This window comes from Oryzias melastigma, linkage group LG23, assembly GCF_002922805.2.
Source record: "Oryzias melastigma strain HK-1 linkage group LG23, ASM292280v2, whole genome shotgun sequence".
Taxonomy (NCBI): Eukaryota; Metazoa; Chordata; class Actinopteri; order Beloniformes; family Adrianichthyidae; genus Oryzias; species Oryzias melastigma.
The window spans coordinates 4,588,726-4,607,693 of NC_050534.1; the positions used below are offsets into that span (position 1 = coordinate 4,588,726).

Below are 18,968 nucleotides of genomic sequence, written 5' to 3' on the forward strand. Positions count from 1 at the left end.
ACTTTACGTGGCTGATTATTGCAAACACGAGCCAACGGTGATCCTATTTTTGTTTTATCATTATCAGGCTGTAAATTCCATGACGACGAGTGAATGATTACAGTCGAGTGTTGCGTCACCCTCCTCCCCCGCCCTATCATCCCCAGTTAAACGCATTTCAACAAGTGACTAAAAGCTCCCGAATCGAACCCAAACCCATCCCGATTGAGCCCACTTGCCAAAGAAATTTCGCCAGAAAAACCACAATAAACCCCGTCATTTTGAGCTGGAAACCTCACGATGCTGAGGTCTGCTAGCTAACATGCTAACGGCCCGTGCTGGCCGGAACATACCATCTCTGGCGAAGTGGACGGACATAACACTTACGCATGGGAGCGCCGAGTTTACCGAGCGCTGCATATTGCAGCGGGACTTCATCCGGTCCATGGGACCAGTTCAACATTGGCAGGATGTATTTTGAAAAAAACGTGCGAATAATTACTTTCTTTTTTTTATGTGCGACCAACAACAAGCTAGCATGCTACTCGCTAGCACCCACTCTAGCTCAAACTTCAGACTTCCCAGCCTGATTTCTCTCTATTAAAATAACAATCATTATCCTGTGATGATTCCTCTCCATTGGATTATTTCGTTGTCAAGGTTTTTGCGGCTGATTGGAAATATTCCTTGATTCTTAACGTATATGTTCGGACCTCCTCGGTTGTTTACTCGGGATGAATCCGTGCATTGTTATGGCGGAAGTGTGTCCTTCCCCGTGTCACGTGACAGTGGTCTAATAGTCCGGACCAATCACAATCTTACACGTCATCTATGAGCAAGCCCCCGAGCCGATCTGACAGGCCGAGCACATATGCTACCTACACCGGAACATACCATCTCCGGCGAAGTGGACGGACATAACACTTAAGCATGACAGCACCGAGTTTAACTTTTTTCTTACACACAGGAAAATATGGACACTCACCTAGTAAATTATGGATATCGTTGATTTCTTCAGGTCTCTTAGTTGAACTTGTTCCCAATATAAAACGGTCAATGTATTATTTTTATGTTATCTTACTTTGAAAAACGAATGACGCACCTCCTGTGTATGGGCGGAGGAATTTGCCCCGCCAGCAACTGCAAGGGGCGGGGACTACAGCGGAGTGGCCCAATCACACACAGGTTGACATTTCCAGTTTTGTCGGCTTGTTTTTTTCCACACGAGCGTAGAAGCTCACACACGCGGAGAAATGCTTCTACGCGCGGGAGGGGCCAGTCCTTCACACACAGGCGTAGGAGCTGTTACGCACGCGCAGAAATGCTTACACAGTCGCAGAAATGCTTCCGAAACGGGTGTAGCACAGGGACACAGGAGCGTCCGTGGGATGTTTGGTTTATGCCCGTGTGTGACGCAATTTGCTCGCGTGGAGTTTGGTTTATGCCTGTGGAGTTTATAATACGCCCGTGTGAGACTTATGACGTAAATTTGCCGCTATAGAGAAAGTCTAGAAGTTGATTGCCTAGTGAGGGACGGGAAAGCAGAGCTGCATGCCACGTGAGAGTGAGTGTAGGAATTTCTTTCAACCAGCAGGGGCCACTAAAGGTTCATAAACTTTGGTTTATTCCCAAATCTGAGGAGAATAGTTGTTTTTAAATGCCTTCACTGCTGTAAATGTTTAGTTATTTGTATTCTTATCGTATTTATTTTACATATTATATTAAGTCACATCATGTATTATTATTTCAGAAACTGTGAACACCCTGAGTTCCTAATAAATGGCTGTGGCTGAAGAACACGTCGCCTTTCTTCTTCTTCCAGTGCTCTGACCGGCACCGCATCTTGTCCTCTGCCAAACGTAAACGAACTGGTGTGAATCCCACCTCCCCAACAATATTGTTGTCATGCAGAAACTGTTTAAACTGGTCACATAAGAGATTCTAGTGTTTTAGTTAAAACACAGATTTGAGATCAATCTGTAATTTGGCAAGACCATAGGATCCCTTCTCTTTAATAAAGGAAATACAAAGGTTGATTTCCGAATAGTTGGGATTTATTTGGTTTGAATAAAAAGATTAAAAGAAGTGAAAGTGGCTGTGCCACATAATCTGCAGGATATTTTAAAAACAACATTCTATCAAATCTGGTCCAGGTGACTTTCTAGAAGCTAATGCTTTAAGTGCTTTTTGCACTTCAGAGGGACTAAAAGGCAGAAAATTAAAAGAAAACTATTGTAAACTATTTCTGGTTTGCATTTGGGGATTTTTCTGTTTTTCTAAACACACAGCTACTACACAGTGATCACTCAAGTCATTACAGAAGACACCCAGCAAAGAATACTTGTGAGGGACATTTGTTTAAATTAGATCAATTAAAGTAGAGTTTTTTGGATTTTTGAGATTAGGCCTGGTGGGTAAATTGACTAGTCGGGTAAGATGAACTGAGTCACAAGCAGATTTAAATTCATCAGAAGCTGCAGTTAACCAGTGCCAGTTCAAGTCCCCTGCTAAAAGTAGTAGTCAGTGTAGTTTAATTTGGTCAGAAGAAGTTGCAAAGACTGTAGAGTCTCTTGAGGTAAACAGAGGTCTATAACAACCAGCAACAGTAATCGAACAAGATGGTCTTATTTCTACTTTCACTGCCAAAAATTTTGTTTGCTGATTGACTGAGACAAAACAGGGGAGGCATTAAATCTTGCTTTGACATAAATAGCTACACCCCCTCCTTTTTTCAGCATGATAAACATTAAACCCGTGTATGCCAATATCTTCATTAAGGATAGATTTTGCTAACAAAGTTTCAGAAATGATTACAACATCTTCACCAGTAGAGTTAACCCAGATTCTGACCATATCTATCTGTGGAAGTAAACTGCGTACATTGAGGTGAATATATTTAAACCAGACAGTGATTTGAAATCATTGGGAGTTGGAGAGTTTTGCAACTCAGGCCCAGGTTTGGTTTTACATTTCCAGATAAAAGCAGAAGTAGTATAATTAACAATCTCTGTTACGAATCTAATTTAAAATTACTATGCAGATATGTTGAAGTCACATGAAGACCTCTTTTGCAAGAACAGAAAAGAAGTGCATTCAAAGCAAAGACACTTTGTAGATTGGGTAGGTCTTTAGGTAGAGTTGACAGCAAATGAAAGAGCTGGTCAATTTGAATTGGTGGTTGCTCTGACTTTTTATAGACCAAATGAGACGTTCCTTTGTAAAAAGGAAACATTGAAACAGATGGCAGAAATCTCTGCACAATGAGTCCAATAGCTATTTGTTATTCCCAGACAGTGTTGAAACCCCAGATCATGTATGCAGGGTTTCTTGATGTGTTAAGTGTAAAATATGACCATAGATATGATACATGATTATATGTATGTGATGAATTGTCAAAATTGTTTCTGCTCAGTTTTCTGCTCCTAAAGAGCAAGTCTTGTGTAAAACTTTCAAGAAACAGGATGTTCTATCTGCAGCCTCTGCAAAACCACACGAGGACAGGAAGCAACGGGCCCCAGTGACAGGAAGGAGCCTTGTGCTGAGCGCAGAGGGGGAGGAGAAAATGAAAAAACACCATCTCTTTATCCTAGAGCTGAAGAATTTTGACAGACTTCTCCTCAAGACTTCGACGGGACGGTGGGAGAGGACCTCTCCTCCCCACTTCGGTGGGAGAGGGGCACCTCCGTACCCTACACTCTGCACTCTACTCGACCCGACGTCGTCTCTGCATCACCTGAGGTGGAAATCACATAGTTTTACTCTGATCCGTATTCCAACAGGAAAGCACAACCTGTCATGGCACAAAAATAGATAATAGACTTCATGTTCACCCACGGGTGATAAGGGGGACAAAAAATAACATTTGTATTTAGCCTTCTGTCATAAATAAACAGGTTGACATACCCAAATAGATTTTTTTCCCCTCTTTTTTACATCTGACCTCTGCCACTGAAGACAACCTAACAATAACCAGGTAAGCCCCAGACCCCGCGAGCCTGAGAGACATCAATAAAAATAAATACCTTCTCTTTTGTGTTCAAGGAGTATGTGTATCACATTAAAAATAAATAAATAAATGAATAAATAAATAGACCTATAAAAAACTTAGGCCTGAAATTGTCATGAACTTGTAGAAAGGTTATCTTAAGTGTTTTTATTCTGTAATAAATAAACATACTGTAGTTGGGTGGTATCTACAATGGGTTTATCTCATGTGCCTTTTAAAGTCCTAACTGAGTGTATCTAAATAGTTATGTTTAGTGAATCTCAATAAGCAGACAGCACGAGCTTCTGTTCCCACTCGTGGCTAAACAATAAAAGGGTAGTTTCACACACCTATTCCATGTGTGTGGATTAAACTGGGATGCACGAGTCTTTTCCTCCCTCGTGGTTAAAGAATAAAAAAGTAGTTTCACACGTCGTCTCGATGCGTGTCTAAAAATATCGGGATCACATAAAATCACGAGTCTCTCTCCCTCTCTCATGTCTAAATAATAAAAGGGTAATTTCACACGTCGTCTTGATGCGTGTAAAAAAATATCGGGATCACAAGAGTCTCACTTGTGACTAAAAACCAAAGAGAGGAGCTACAAACCTAAAAACAGGCAGTCAATCCCTGTTACGGCGGCGGCTCAACAACAGCAAAAAGCAAACAGACATATAGCAGAACAGAGAAAGGCCATTGCAGTAAGAATGATCTGATCCTAGAGCGATAAAGCACTCCAAATTCTAACTAGTAAATTACAGCAGGCGCTGGACAGCCCAATCCTGATATGCAACACTTTACAGTGGTACAGAATAACACAAACTAAATTCTGACACAGAAAAGACAAGCTTTCAATATACAACACTTTAGCAAGTAAAGCGTTAGGTTTTCAGTTCCTAAAAAATTGTTGAAATTACATTAATTAAATGGTCAAAAAGTTGCAGTAGTTTCAAGAGCATTTTGTTATTTTGCTTTCCCAGCAAGATCTCTGGTATTAAAGGGATGAAATATTATCTTGAGAGTCTCAAATCCAATCAGTTTTTTGTTTCTTATCTACAAGTTTACCTTCAACTGTTTAAAGTTGATGCTTTCAGCGTTTTTGATCTCACAGATGAAATAATCTGTCTCGTTGCTGCGTTCCTTTTCTTCCATGATGCAGTGATATTCCTTTTCATCATGGATCCCCCACACTGACAGCTCTTCTTTCTTAATGTCCAGCTTGTCGACCTTTTTCTAAAACAGGAATGAGAATACATTATTTTCAGCACATGTCCAAATGCCTTGATATTCACAAGTTCAAAAAATCCTTACTTGAATAATAACTAGGACGTCATTTCCTTTCCTCGCATCTTCAAAGCTCGTGAACTTTGGATCTGGGTGGTAGATTATTTTTTGGGGGCATTCCAATGTTTTATTTGCCACTTTCAAATAAATATTGACCTTCTGATTCTTCGTTGATGCAGGTGTGTGGAAGAAAATAGCCTGGAAAAGTGGAAAATTATAGTTTTGGTAACTGCAAAGGTTGATCACTACGATCTCAAATTTATGCCACAAAGACGGACATGAATAAAACCCCCGAAAGGACTTTAAACAATACTTTTTAAAGGAAACCCATTGTAATGTTTGCGTTACTCAAGATTAGGGATCTCCCGATCTAATCACGTGATCGAAAACCGGGCCCAATCACGTGATTGAGGACTAGATCGAAATCGGACTCCTTTGTCCGATCAGGATCGGATATATCATTTATTCTCATTATGATCAGAGCTTTATATTTAATCTTATCATTACGGATAAATACTCTACTCCAAGTCTGCATGTCAGGAAAAGATCACAAAATGTCATCACCAGAAAACGGCAGCAGCTCAAGCAAAAGGATGGCGTAAACAAAGCTAGCTAGAAAGCTAACTTCCAGGACCAATAACTCTTTTAAAAACACTTTAAACTGACAGCAAGTGTCTCTATTGGTTTGTCATAACTCAAACAACAACCTCTAAAGGTATTCCAACAGAAAAGTACAGTATTTTTTTTTCTTTAATGTGAAGCTCTTCATGCTGCAGACAGATGGCTAAACAGCAGCTGCTAACTGCTACATGCTAGCACCGTGATTTAACTCCTTAGGACCCGAGCTGTCCTTTGATATGCCTGTTTTATTTATTTGACAGAGAAATAACAGTTAAGAAAATTAACTACTGTGGTAATAAAACCAAAAATGTGATGTCTTAAGAACTTCAAAAATAATCACATAATCTTAAAAATAAATAAATAAACAAACTAGTAATGATATCAGCTATTCATGAACACTCAGTAAAGTTTATGCTAAAACAAAATCATAATTTATTTTTAAGAATTTCAAATGAGGACAGGAATCATATTTGGTCAAAAATGTTCAATAGCTCTAAAGATATTAAAGCTAAAGTCACTAAACTTTCTGACATGACTAATTATCACTTATATAACAACAAAATAGTATTTCTTTTCTGTTTAATATTTGCTCTATTTGTACTTGTTTATTAAAGCTACATCACAGAAGTGTTATATTTAAGTTTTTAATGATAAAAGAAGTATAATGAAATATAAATAAGGAACAACACTAATCTGTTTGTTCAATTTATTCATGTTTTAAATGTTATATAAAAGTATCGGATCGGGACTCGGTATCGGCAGATACACAAAATCAAATAACTCAGCATCGGGCCCAAAAAAACCTGATCGGGACATCCCTACTCAAGATACATTTTTATTTAAATTGCAATACAAAATGGCCCCAAGGTAAACATTGCTGTACTCTAAAACGTATGAATGATTTTGTTTCAGTCAGAATTTCTTTAAGAGTAATTTCTAAACCCTGATATCACGTCCTCTCAACAGGTCTAACAGGAAGGAGGGACATCATTCAGAACTGTTAGTTTTATAGGCATTTACACAGTTCAGTGTCATTTGTGCCACACAATCAATCACTTTTACAATTTACTAAGATTTAGAAAATGTTTTTTTCTTGTTCTCAAGATGTTACTGCCAGGCAGCAGTGGATGCAGTTTAATTTTCACAAACTGAAACATGGCTGGGAGGTTTTCCATGCTTTTTTCCCCCAAAAAGTATGTCACTAACTCGGAATAAAACTTGAAAACTTGTTTACAATCTCTGGAGAATAAGTGTGCTTTATGTTTTGGCATTTTTGGCAAATATGAAAGCCATTTCAGCAAATTGTGTACATTTGTCCCCCACCAAAATTAAATGTTCAGACAACTAACACCAATGCTAAACAGTTTTAAAACATAATTAAAACAAAATTAGATATTGCATATTTAAACTATTAAGGCTGAAATGATCTGAAACAGTGTTCAATTGATTCAACAACATGTAGTTAATACTTTGAATGTCACCTTAGAGCTGATGTTTATAGGATGCAACACTTGTGAAGGGTCGATGTATGCAAGATGCTCCACTAATTCCAAATTAGAGCCGTTGAGTGAGACCTTTCTCTTCCCACTGCAGAAAACAAAGAAGCAGCCAATCAGGGGACAGGAAACGGAATAGAGCCAAAATCTTTTTCATATCTTAGCATAACTTTGATCTTTAAATTGTTCTATTACAAGAAGACACATTCTGATTTGGTTTGAAAAAAAAAAGAAAAAAAAAAAGAAAACATATTTTGTAAGGTTCTTACCGTGGCTCTGTTTGTGCTGCTTTGTTAGTTATTTCAGAATCTGTAGATTTTGATTTTCATGCAAACTTTAGGGTTTGCACAAAGAGGTTCTAAGCTTTTGATGATGGATAAGATTATGATTACAAAAGTATTATATATTTGCATAAAATAGAACAAAAACAAAACTGTCCTTCTGGTAAACATCTAAAATACTAGATCCTAGTTTGGTTGAACCATGTAAAGAAATATAGGATTTTCTCCTTAATCTCTTCATGTTTAGGCTCGGCCGTTTAGTTATTCACTCATTGTTTAAAGTTTGTTAAAGAGGCTTCATGATTTTGATTCGACCTCTCTTTGGTCCAATAACTTATTCCTGACAAACCACATGTAAACCCAGATGGATCTAGCTCTCTATAACTGGTTCATGTTGGTGGTGGTAGTGCATTGGTTTGAGAGTTAGTTCTTTTACTGCATTTTTTGATCTAACTGTATGACTTTAATGTATTTAAAAATTATTGAAAAAGCTCAGAGAGGATAAAAGGGGTCAAATCCAGAACCGGTAAAGTGACCCTGATTAAGTGGGATAACCTAAATCTCTCTCATATTATTGGGTGGCACTTCATGCCTGTGTCAGCTCACTTTTTACACCTGAGAAGACATACGTCTTTAGTAATGACTGTCTTCTTTTCTTTAATGTATCTCCCTTTAGGGTTGGCACAGTAAACCATCTGCCTCCATCTAACCATATCCTTTCCATCCTTGTTCACAACAAACACCCACTAGTTCTCCTTGTCAACATCCATGAACCTTGTCTTTGGTCTTCTTTTCCTACTTCCTGGTAGCTCCAATCTCTGCATTATTTTGCCGACATCATCACTGTTCCTCCTCTCAATGTGTCTTAACCATCTCAATCTGTATTTATATCCAGGACATCAACCATGATCTGTTCCTCTGATGAATTAATTCCTGATCCATCCTGGTCACTCCAAAGTGAGCCATAGCAGCATCATCTCTGCTGCCTCCAGCTCTACCTCTTGTCTCTTTCTCAGTCTCCAAACCAACATAGCTGCTCTCTCTCACCACAGTCTTCTATAACTTCCCTTTCATTCATACAAACACTCTTTAGTCACACATCAAATTCAAAACCTTCCTCCACCTGTTTAAACCTGCTAGCATATGCCTCTTCACCTCTTTCCCTCTTTGTCCTGGACTGTTGACCCTAAGAACTTAAAGTCTTCACCTTCTCCATCTCTGTTCCCTGAAACTTTACTGCTCCACTTGAGTTCTTTTCATTTATACACAGATACCCTGACCTTGTGGAGCTGACCTTCCTCCTCCTCTCCAGAGAAAACCTCCACCTCTTTAGATGTTCCTTCACTAGCTCCAACTACAGATCTCATTGTCATCTGCAAACATCATGATCCACAGGGACTCCTGTGTAACCTCATCTGTCTGTCAGTCCTTCACCACAGCAAACAAGGAGATGGTCCTTGGTGGTGTCACACCGCCTCCTTGAACCCTTCTGTCATATCTACAGCACATCTCACCACTGTCTTCCAGCTCTCGAACAACTCTACTTCTCTGCTGTTCTACATTTCTTCATAGAGACTACTGCTCATTTCTCAGTACCCTGTCATAGACAAACTTTATCTGATTCTACAAAAACATAATGGAGAATTCTTCAGGTAAAAATGTAAAGATCCCAAAACAATGTTGAACATTTATAGTTTTTACTAAGGAACAAAGCAACAAAAGGATTGTTAACATTCTTCGGACCTATTTCTACCCTTTTTGTAGGACTGATGAAAATTAAACATACCCCTGTAAATTCTATGTGTCTATGCTCATTTGTTTATTATCTTCATTCCCTTTGCTTTACTTCTCATGGAGGGTACCACCCACTCTCCTGTGGTTCTCCTTGGAGTGGTGTGCAGTTGATTTGTTTGAGAGGTGTTTTATGGTTTCTTTTTGAGTCCTCAGTTTTGGTGTCTTGTGATCAATTTGGTTAGTTTTAGGCTGTTGCCAACACTGCACTGATGATTGTACAGATCAGAGGAGCCCAAGTCCCGGCCTCGAGGGCCGGTGTACTACATGTTTTCCAACCAACCTGCCAGCTCCTTATTGGCTTAACACTCCTGATCCAGGTAATCAGCAGCAGATAAGGCAGGGGGCTGGCCCTCAAGCCCTGGCTTTGGACAACCCTGGTATAAATCATGCAGTAGGTGTCAAACTTCAGGCCAGGAGGGCCAGAGTCCTACATGTTTTCTGGTCATTGTAGCTTCTAAATGATAAAAAAAAATACCTGATTAGTGGACGCCGACCTTCAAGGCCTGGAGTCTGAGTCATCTGGTATAGACTGTATACTTGTTTTGAAATGTTTATTTGAGGCTTTTGGTACCACCTTAATGATGTGGAGGGGGTTTGAGTGCTCAAGTGATGCTGTCTAGGGCTTTTGCCCTGGTAGGGTCTCCCATGGTAGACAAAAAAAAAAAAACAAAGTTCAGAACCCCTCTATGAGAAGTTCGACAAAGATTTGGAATGTCGCCGGGATTGGCGTCACCGGGGCCCCACCCTGTAGCCAGGCCGGGGGTCAGGGCTCACAGGCACGGGCCTCCCACAGGCCCCGGTTAGGTACAGCCTGAAGGAATGACATGGGATCGCTCTCCAGTGGGCCCACCACCTGTAGGAGAGGTCAAAAGGGGCCGGTGCAATGTGGTTTAGGTGGCAGTCAAAGGAAGGTGCCTCAGCGGCCCAAACTTCAGTCATGGAGCTTTGTTATGGGACATGTTACACCACATCTCTGGCAAGGAAAAAGCCTGAGCTTGTGCAAGAGGTTGAGAGGTACTGGCTCGATGTAGTTGGGCTCACCTCCACACACAGCTCTACCTCTGAGACTCAGTCCCTCACTGGGGGCTGGACTTCTACCATTCTAGAGTTGTGCATGGTGAGAGGTGGTGAGCTGGTGTGGCTTACTCATGAACCCCCAGGTCAGCTGCCTACTACATCCCCCGTGGTGTTCTGTGGAAGGTGCTCTGGGAGTACGGGGTCCAGGGAATCTAACCGAGGGCGGTCCAGTCTCTGTATGACTGGAGTAGGAGCTTGGTTCACATAGCTGGCGGTAAGTCAGACCTGTTCCAGGTACATGTTGGATTCCAGCAGGGCTGCACTTTATTCCTGGTTCTGTTCATAGTCTTTATGGACAGAATCTCCAGGAGCAGCCAGGGTCCGGTGGGGATCTGGTTTGGGGACCACAGGAGTTCCTCTCTGCTCTTTGCAGATGATGTTGTTCTGTTGGGTCCATCAAGCCAGGACCTCCAGCATGTATTGGAGCGGTTTGCAGCCGAGTGTGAAGCAGCTGGGATGAGGGTCTGCACCACTAAGTCTGAGGCCATGGTTATCGACCGGAGAAAGGTAGTTTGTCCTCTCTCGGTGGGTGGAGTGCTCCTGCCTCAGGTGGAGGAGTTTAAATATCTTGGGGTCTTGTTCATGAGTGATAGAAGATTAGAGCTTGAGATCGACAGGCGGATTTTAGCGGAGTCTGTCGTTATCCGGTCACTGTACCAGTCTGTTGTGATAAAGAGAGAGCTGAGCCAAAAAGCTCTCAATTTACTGGTCGATCTTCATTCCAGTATCTGGATCATGACAGAAAGAACCAGATCCCAGATACAAACGGCTGAATGAGCTTCCTCTGGAGGGTGTCTGGGCTCTCCTTAGAGTTAGGAGGAGAAGCTTAGCCACCCAGAAGCAGCACGGAGTAGAGCCACTTCTGTTCCACATCAAGAGGAGCCAGTTGAGGTGGGATAGGACATCTCATCTGGATGCCTGGACACCCCCTGAGGAGGTTCCAGGCATGCCCCACTATGCGGAGGCCCCGGGGAGGACCCAGGACACGCTGGAGAGATGATGTCTCTCGGGCAGCCTGGGAATGCCTCGGGGTCCCCACAGAGGAGCTGGAGGAAGTGGTTGATTAGAGGGAAATCTGGGTATCTTTGCTTAGACTGTTGCCCCCACAGCCCGGTCCCGGATTTCTGCCTTTTGTTATTAAATAGTACTTAAGCCTCCTCAAATTTTTTTAGCTTTGCCCTATCTGTCCTGCTAAGTACACACAAGACAAAAGGAGACTTTTAGTCACTGAAGAGAAAGAAGAAGTGGTCTGTAGGAAAGATGTCAAGTTTAGGAAGTGGCTTTCTCAAATGACCCTTGACCTGAAACTGAGAGAGTTCCTAAAGGTTAAGTGGAAGAAACTATAAATCTCCTTTTGTTGGTGAAAGAGCACATAATTAGTCTAAGATAAATGAAATCTCTCAAAGACCTCATCCAGGAGATTCTGGGTGAAATGTCTCTGCAGACTGGTTCCGACTTGTAGGTGATTGTTGCGTTGCCATGGCAGCTTCCGTCTGGTAGGAGAACACACACTTTGGCCTGGCCTTTCGTTTCAGAGCTGGGAATGTTGAATGTCAAGTTCACGCCATTGTTGTTCCTGACTGGAGATCTGAGTGGAGTCAAGAGAAGCAGAGTGAAGAAAAACTCAGCAATATCATCTGCATGGAAAAAACTGAAAACATAAAACCACTGTATCATCTCCCACTTTCATCTTATAACATAGAGTTTTCTTGTCATTTTTAACTAAATGTATAAAATACATTTGATTAATAATCAAATACATTTTTACTACAAGTTTGTTTTTTCATAGAAATAACTTTATTGTAAACATCACAATCCCATTAACTCATAATAATACTCATAGTAAGTGTTCTGATTAAACAGAGGTCAATTAAAAATACTTTTAACAAAGTTAAAACATTACCAAAGTTTTGAGAATTTTTCCCCATCTGCCTGTTTTTAACTTCCTACACTCTATGACAAGAAAAAAAAAAAGTCTTTTAATTGTCAATGATTTCATACATTTTAGTTTTTAACGTTTCGAACAAAGTGTAGGAAGAGAACTTCAATAAAGTTGTTCAACTTCCTGAAACAGTCAAGATGCCAGTAATGAACCACCAACCAGCAGCCTCACTTTGACCACGGTATGAAATGCTTGTGGTCTTTGTGTCTATGCTGCCGTTTTAAGTAACTCTCAGGTTGGGGGTGGACAATTTAGCAAAATGTAACCCACAACTTCCTGCTCAACCAAATGGTAGAGCACATTTGAAAAACACATTTTTAAAAACATTGATTTTGTGGATCAGTCACCCAAGGTAATAAGAAAAAACAAATTCTTTTTTTTTCCTGGTTGGCTTGTTATGGGTTTTTTGTCACAAAAAAACATGCTTGTTGAAAACCAACTGCTGGATGCTCACCAGTAACTTTAACAACTTACAGATTCAGCATTTATTCTGTAGCTTTAATTCTGCTTCCTTCTAGAATTCTCTCATCTGATGCCATACTTTGTAACCATCTGTATTCCTTGAAGCTGTTTGAGGAGTTTCTTCCCCTAATTTACTAACATAGCACACTGTTTAGTTCCCTTTTATTTTTTAATTAGGTATTTTAAAATAACATCATGAAAAAATATTTTATTTATGTGTATTTTACAGGAAAAGTGGATTTTTTTGTTATGCAGCTTTTTTTTAAGTTCCAAACTGTGTTTAGATAATTTAGCAAAAATTGCAGCACATTTATTCTTTAGTGGCCTAAAAAGATTATACTTTATTAAGCAGCTTTAGCATCATTCAGCTTCTAATCACTTGGCTACCTAAAATTTAAACAAATTGAACACATTGTGTTCTACTCAAAATTGAATTACATAAAACTGTCTCCTCTAAAAGCTGGAAATGTCAGGTTTTCCCATGAAACATAATCCATTTTTTTTCACATTGTTTGCAATTGAGAGTCAAAGGGGTCTCCCCTCCACAGCAGACGGACTCACTCGGGTTGGTTACAGTCTGTCTGGATCCTCACTCCAATCACATCATGAAGGTTTTGGCCGGACAGAACCGCCCGGTTTCTGCCATGGAAAGACACATTGCTGGGAGTGATGGAAGAGATCACAGGACTCTGACAACAAAACAGACAAAACACAAGGCTTTAATGCATTCCACTTGATTGATGATGACTGGATACATTCAAATGAACTTCACAGCATGCAAGAATTGATTTTGAAACTCACAGAAACAAGGTTTGATGAGGTTTTTGGGCAAACACTGTCCTGCAGAAAGAAGATGGGACATCAGTTGATGCAGCAGCTTTACCTCATATTCTTTGAGGCACAATAAAAAGAGGAACTTAAAGTCCTCTGCTTAGAAATGTGTAACAGTATGCAAAAATATAACAAAAACTTTGATCATTAAATGTAATTTAAAGCGATTACATCAGTCTTTTTTCATTAAGAGACTGAATATAATTTACACGAGGAAAGCCACAAAGATCTTAAAGAGCTTTTAGAAGTGCTGACTCATTCAAAGCATTGTGCAGGAAAAAAAAAGTAAACTTAAACCAAGTAGAAGCAAAAACAAAGCGTTTTCTGCAGACACAGAAACCAGAAGATTAACACTAAAAGAGTATTTTTTACGGTCTTTGGTTTTTACATTTTAACGGTTGGATCTGTTTATTTAATATACATTTTTGAGTATTGTTTCTTGAACCGATTTAAGCATTATAACTGTGAAACAGATACATATTTCACCGCTCGTCACCCCGACGTTGGCCTTTTTTCTGAAAATTGTACATGTCATTCTTCCTAATCAGATGGCTGAATCAGAATCTGCTGTACAACAAAACCGACGCTCGCTTCACAGTCAACATTTTGAATGAAGCTCAAGGCCTCACCCGTCCACAAGTTAAAATAATGGCAAAACACCAACATGAAGCACCAAAATCGGCATTTTTATGTGGTACTATACACGTCGCACCAGTACCAACCTGGGACTAAGTTTTGGTATCTACTAGGGATGTCCTGATCAGGTTTTTTTGGGCCCGATGCCGAGTTATTTGATTTTGTGTATCTGCCGATACCGAGTCCCGATCCGATACTTTTATAAAACATTTATAACATGAATAAAATGAAGAAACAGATTTGTGTTGTCACTCGTTTATATTTCAATAACCTTCTTTTATCATTAAAAACTTAAAACACTTCTGTGACGTAGCTTTAATAAACAAGTAAAAATACAGCAAATATAAACTAGAAAAAAAATACAATTTTCTTGTTATATAAGTGATAATTAGTCATGTGAGAAAGTTTAGTGACTTTAGCTTTAATATCTTTAGAGCTATTGAACATTTTTGACCAAATGTGATTCCTGTCCTCATTTAAAATTATTAAAAATAAATTATGATTTTGTTTTAGCATAAAATTTGATGAATGAATAGCTGATATCATTATTAGTTTTAATTTATTAGTTTTCATTTATTTGTTTCTTTTAAGAATATGTGCTTCTTTTTATGTTCTTAAGACATCACATTTTCTGTTTTATTACCACAGTAGTTAATTTTCTTAACTGTTATTTCTCTGTCAGATAAATCAAACAGGCATATCAAAGGACAGCTCGGGTCCTAAGGAGTTCAATCACGGCGCTAGCAGTTAGCTTAGCACAGTTAGCAGCTGCTGTTTAGCCGTCTATCTGCAGCACGAAAATCTTAGCATTAAAAAGAAACAAAAACTTTGTCTTTTTCTGTTGAAATACCTTTAGAGGTTGTTGTTTGAGTTGGGACAAACCAATATAGACACTTGCTGTCAGTTTAAAGTGTTTTTAAAAGAGTTATTGATCCCAGAAGTCTGAATCTGTGATCTACTAGCTAGCTTGACTGAATTGTTTACGTTAGCCTTCTGCTTGAGATGCTGCCGTTTTCTGCTGTGTTTTCCGGGAATAACATTTTGTGATCTGTTCATGACATGCAGACTTCTAGTAGAGTATTTATCTGGAATAATAAGCTTGAAATATAAAGTGCTAATCATAATAAGAATAAATGAAATATTCCATCCTGATCGGACAACGAAGTCCGAATTTGATTGAGTCATCAACCACGTGATCGCGTCTGATTTCCGATCACGTGATCGGATAGGGACATCCCTGGTATCTACCCCTACTCTGAGCTCCCTCCAGACGATCAAGCTCCTCACTCTATCTGTAAGGGAGCGCCCAGCCACAACGAAACTAATTTCAGTCGCTTGTTCCTGGGACCTTGTTCTTTCATGGCCCAAAGCTCGTGACCATTGGTGAGTTCTGGAACTTTGCCTTTTCATTCAACTCCCTTTTCACCACTACGGACCAGTACAACAAGCAGACACTGCACCAATCATCTGTCGATGTCACACTATGACCTTGTTTGAGTTTAATAAACTTAATTTATTGATGATTCAACTTTTTTCTAAAAGATACATCAAGTTTTATAGCCAACACCGTCAACATCCATTAGTGTATGAGACAATTAAACCAATGTCTTTTTTTATCAGAAATCATTAAGATTTTTGGTCTAATGTTAACACAGAAAAACATGCCAGCCACATGCAAACACCTTAACAGTGAAATAAAAGATGCATAATTACATTCTGGTCTCCATCACTGGCCCAAGAACAGCGGTCGTTTGTCCACACACACCCAGCTCTGAGACAATCCTGACACCTAAACAGGAAGAAGTCACAGCTGCTGAAATCCTCACACTGAAGGTGACATATTATATTTTTCAATGGAAATTTTACTTACGAAGAAAGAATTCTGTTTTGTTGGATCCTAGAGCAGCTTCTGAGATAGAGTTGTTCCGTCACCCTCACCTCCCCGAACATGATGTTAAGTGTAGTTAAAGAGCCTGTAAAAAAACAACTATGGAATTTGCTTTATGCTGTGTTCAGCTATTATAAACTACATTTGTTTTCACAGGGGACTAATCCAGCAGACTTGGTTTAAACAGGTAGTCAAACCTGTCAAATTCAAAATAAGTTTGAGGGTTATTAGAACCAAGTTCTCATGAGAACCTGACTTACTTGGTCTGTTCCAGAGTTCATGTAACCTTACAAATTTGTTGAACTAAGAAGTTTATCCACAGAAGCAAACTTTGGTGCAGATCACCAGTCTGAATGCGTCATTATTCCTTGTAAGTTGAACAGGTCAAACTATAGCAACCATGTTCTGCATCTGTGGTTAAATGATGCCATTAGAACTCCTTCTGCAAAGTGAATTTACAATAGTAAGCAGGATTATGCTTTCACACTGCAGGCAAAAGTCAAACAAATCTAGTTTCTCACATTTAACAGAACATTTAACGATAACCAGAACTGTCCAGATACCACCAGACAAGACCAGCAACTGACCATATGAAACCCAAAACATGCAAACGCGTCAAGCTCTAAAACATCAACCATTTGGTCAATTGATTTCTTCAACAGGAGGGCACGGCTTATGAATACTGGCATCAACATCTCCTTTACTCTATTTCTTAACAATGGGACCACAAAAATAGTTTTCCTTGCCTCTGCTCTTCCTCACTTTTACATGTTTACACTGCAGACACCTGAAGCTCAGTTTGCTGATGATACGACTGTCTTCATCACTGAAGTTGAAAAAAAAAATACTTACTGATATGAAATCAAAATAGTGATCAAAGATGACATGTATTACAGCTGGTGTCATGAAAATGAGTGATTCATTATTTACGCACAACTCTAAATATATTTCTCTTTTCAATGAGTGCAGGACAAATCATGCTGCAACGACGGCCAGAGACTATATGATCACACTGATGTGAGGAGGCACAGCCATCATCCAGCAGGAAAACTGTCTTCTACTCACCCTCAACAAGGGAAAGGTTAGGGAGGGAGAGGGTGCATTGTGGGAACTGTGATAGGGATTTAATGTTGTCCAGAGGCTGAGAGAAACGACAGGTAAAGCTGGATTTAACATTTTCTCCAGCAGCCATGTGTATCTGGACGACCAGTTTAATCTGGAATAGAAAAGAACATGAGAAACAAAATGGTGATGAAAATGGTGCAGATGCAGTTAGTTACTGACCTCTCCAGTCGTCTCCATCACAGCTTTGTGGGTAACCATTTTCTTTTGAGGTTTTCCAGAGATGGATAACCAGTTTGAATTGTCACAGTCCACCTCAAACGTGCACCTGGAAGAAGACGGTCATGAGATCTTGATCAAAATTCAAGCTCGGAGAACAGCACACAATAATATTTTTCATTGAATACTTTACTAAATCAAAACCAAGTCCGCTTTGTGAAAAACTACAACACGTTGTCTTTTAATTGCCTCTTCAAAGGTGTTTCAATCACTTCTATGAACACAGGTGTTTGAAATCATCATCATGACCTTAGTGAAGTCCTGTATGCTCCATGATAGGATGCTCCTGAGTAATGAAGTTCAGTTGGGAACATTTTTATGCTTTTAAATGGTACTATGTGGGATGGTGGCTGTAGGGCTGCCACAATTCATCGACTAATCGACAACTAATAAAATTTTAAAATATTTTGCGACTAATTTAATAGTTGATTAGTCGTAACTTTATATTATATGGAGTCAGAGTTTAGTAAAGTTGAACAAAGTTGTAAGTGTTCAGCACTAAAAAAAATCCACATTTTTGATATTTGAGTCAGTGAGAGCAAAAAATTGATCTTTTGTGAAAAATAGTTCCTTTGTTTCAGATGCCAGGCTCATTTCATTTAATCTTGTTTTGATACCATAAACTAATGAAGGACAGAGGCTACATGATTCATTAAAAGTTTGATTAACTATCATCTTTAATGTCTTTATAGTGTGATAGCTTAGTAACATTCACACTATAGTGATTCTCCTGCTCCATTCCGTACTCAATCACACTTTCACTGTGTTAAATTAAAGTTTAGCTTTTGTTTTCAGCATTATGCTAGCTGTTTTTAGCTCATTTAGAGATGCTTCCTGTATTTTAGCTAATTTGGAGTTAAGCTAACATTTTAGTATCATGCTAGCTGCTTTGGCTAATTTAGACATGTTTCCAGTATTTTGGCTAATTTTGTGTTAAGCTAATATTTTAGCAAGCTTTCAGCTTCAGCCTTTTCAGCTAACTGGCATCTTTAGCGGCCACATTCAGCTTACAGCATTCACACTCGCATTATCACAGGTAATGCTACATATCTAGCTTTTAGTTAGTTTAAAGCTAATGATGGTTAAGATGTGTTCTTTACATCCACTTACGCATGATTTGATTCATCAACTAATTTGAAAAAAGTATGTGGTGATTAGTCGACTACTAAAATAATAGTTTGTGGCAGCATTAGGTAGCCGGATGACTCAGTTGGTTGGGTGTAGGGCTGGCGAGCAGAAAACCTGGGTTTGCTTCCCAGGGGGCACTTCTTCTTCTTCTTTTCCTTTGGGCTTTTCCCTTCAGGGGTCGCCACAGCGAATCAGTTTCCTCCATCTAAGCCTGTCTTCAGCA

At 39.4% G+C, this 18,968-nt stretch overlaps 1 protein-coding gene across 1 annotated transcript in view; it reads right to left on the reverse strand.

Moving 5' to 3' along the window:
* The window catches only part of LOC118598111 (plexin-C1-like), a 44,982-nt gene that overhangs the window by 19,267 nt on the left and 6,747 nt on the right, over positions 1–18,968 (reverse strand). Inside the window, exons 5-14 of the mRNA XM_036210364.1 lie at positions 17,561–17,666; positions 17,342–17,492; positions 16,259–16,361; positions 16,102–16,177; positions 13,723–13,761; positions 13,483–13,610; positions 11,926–12,105; positions 7,351–7,456; positions 5,276–5,446; positions 5,030–5,197 (exon numbers count right to left, since the gene is read on the reverse strand). Coding sequence (XP_036066257.1) covers positions 5,030–5,197; positions 5,276–5,446; positions 7,351–7,456; positions 11,926–12,105; positions 13,483–13,610; positions 13,723–13,761; positions 16,102–16,177; positions 16,259–16,361; positions 17,342–17,492; positions 17,561–17,666 — 1,228 coding nt within the window. The remainder of the gene's footprint in view (positions 1–5,029; positions 5,198–5,275; positions 5,447–7,350; positions 7,457–11,925; positions 12,106–13,482; positions 13,611–13,722; positions 13,762–16,101; positions 16,178–16,258; positions 16,362–17,341; positions 17,493–17,560; positions 17,667–18,968) is intronic.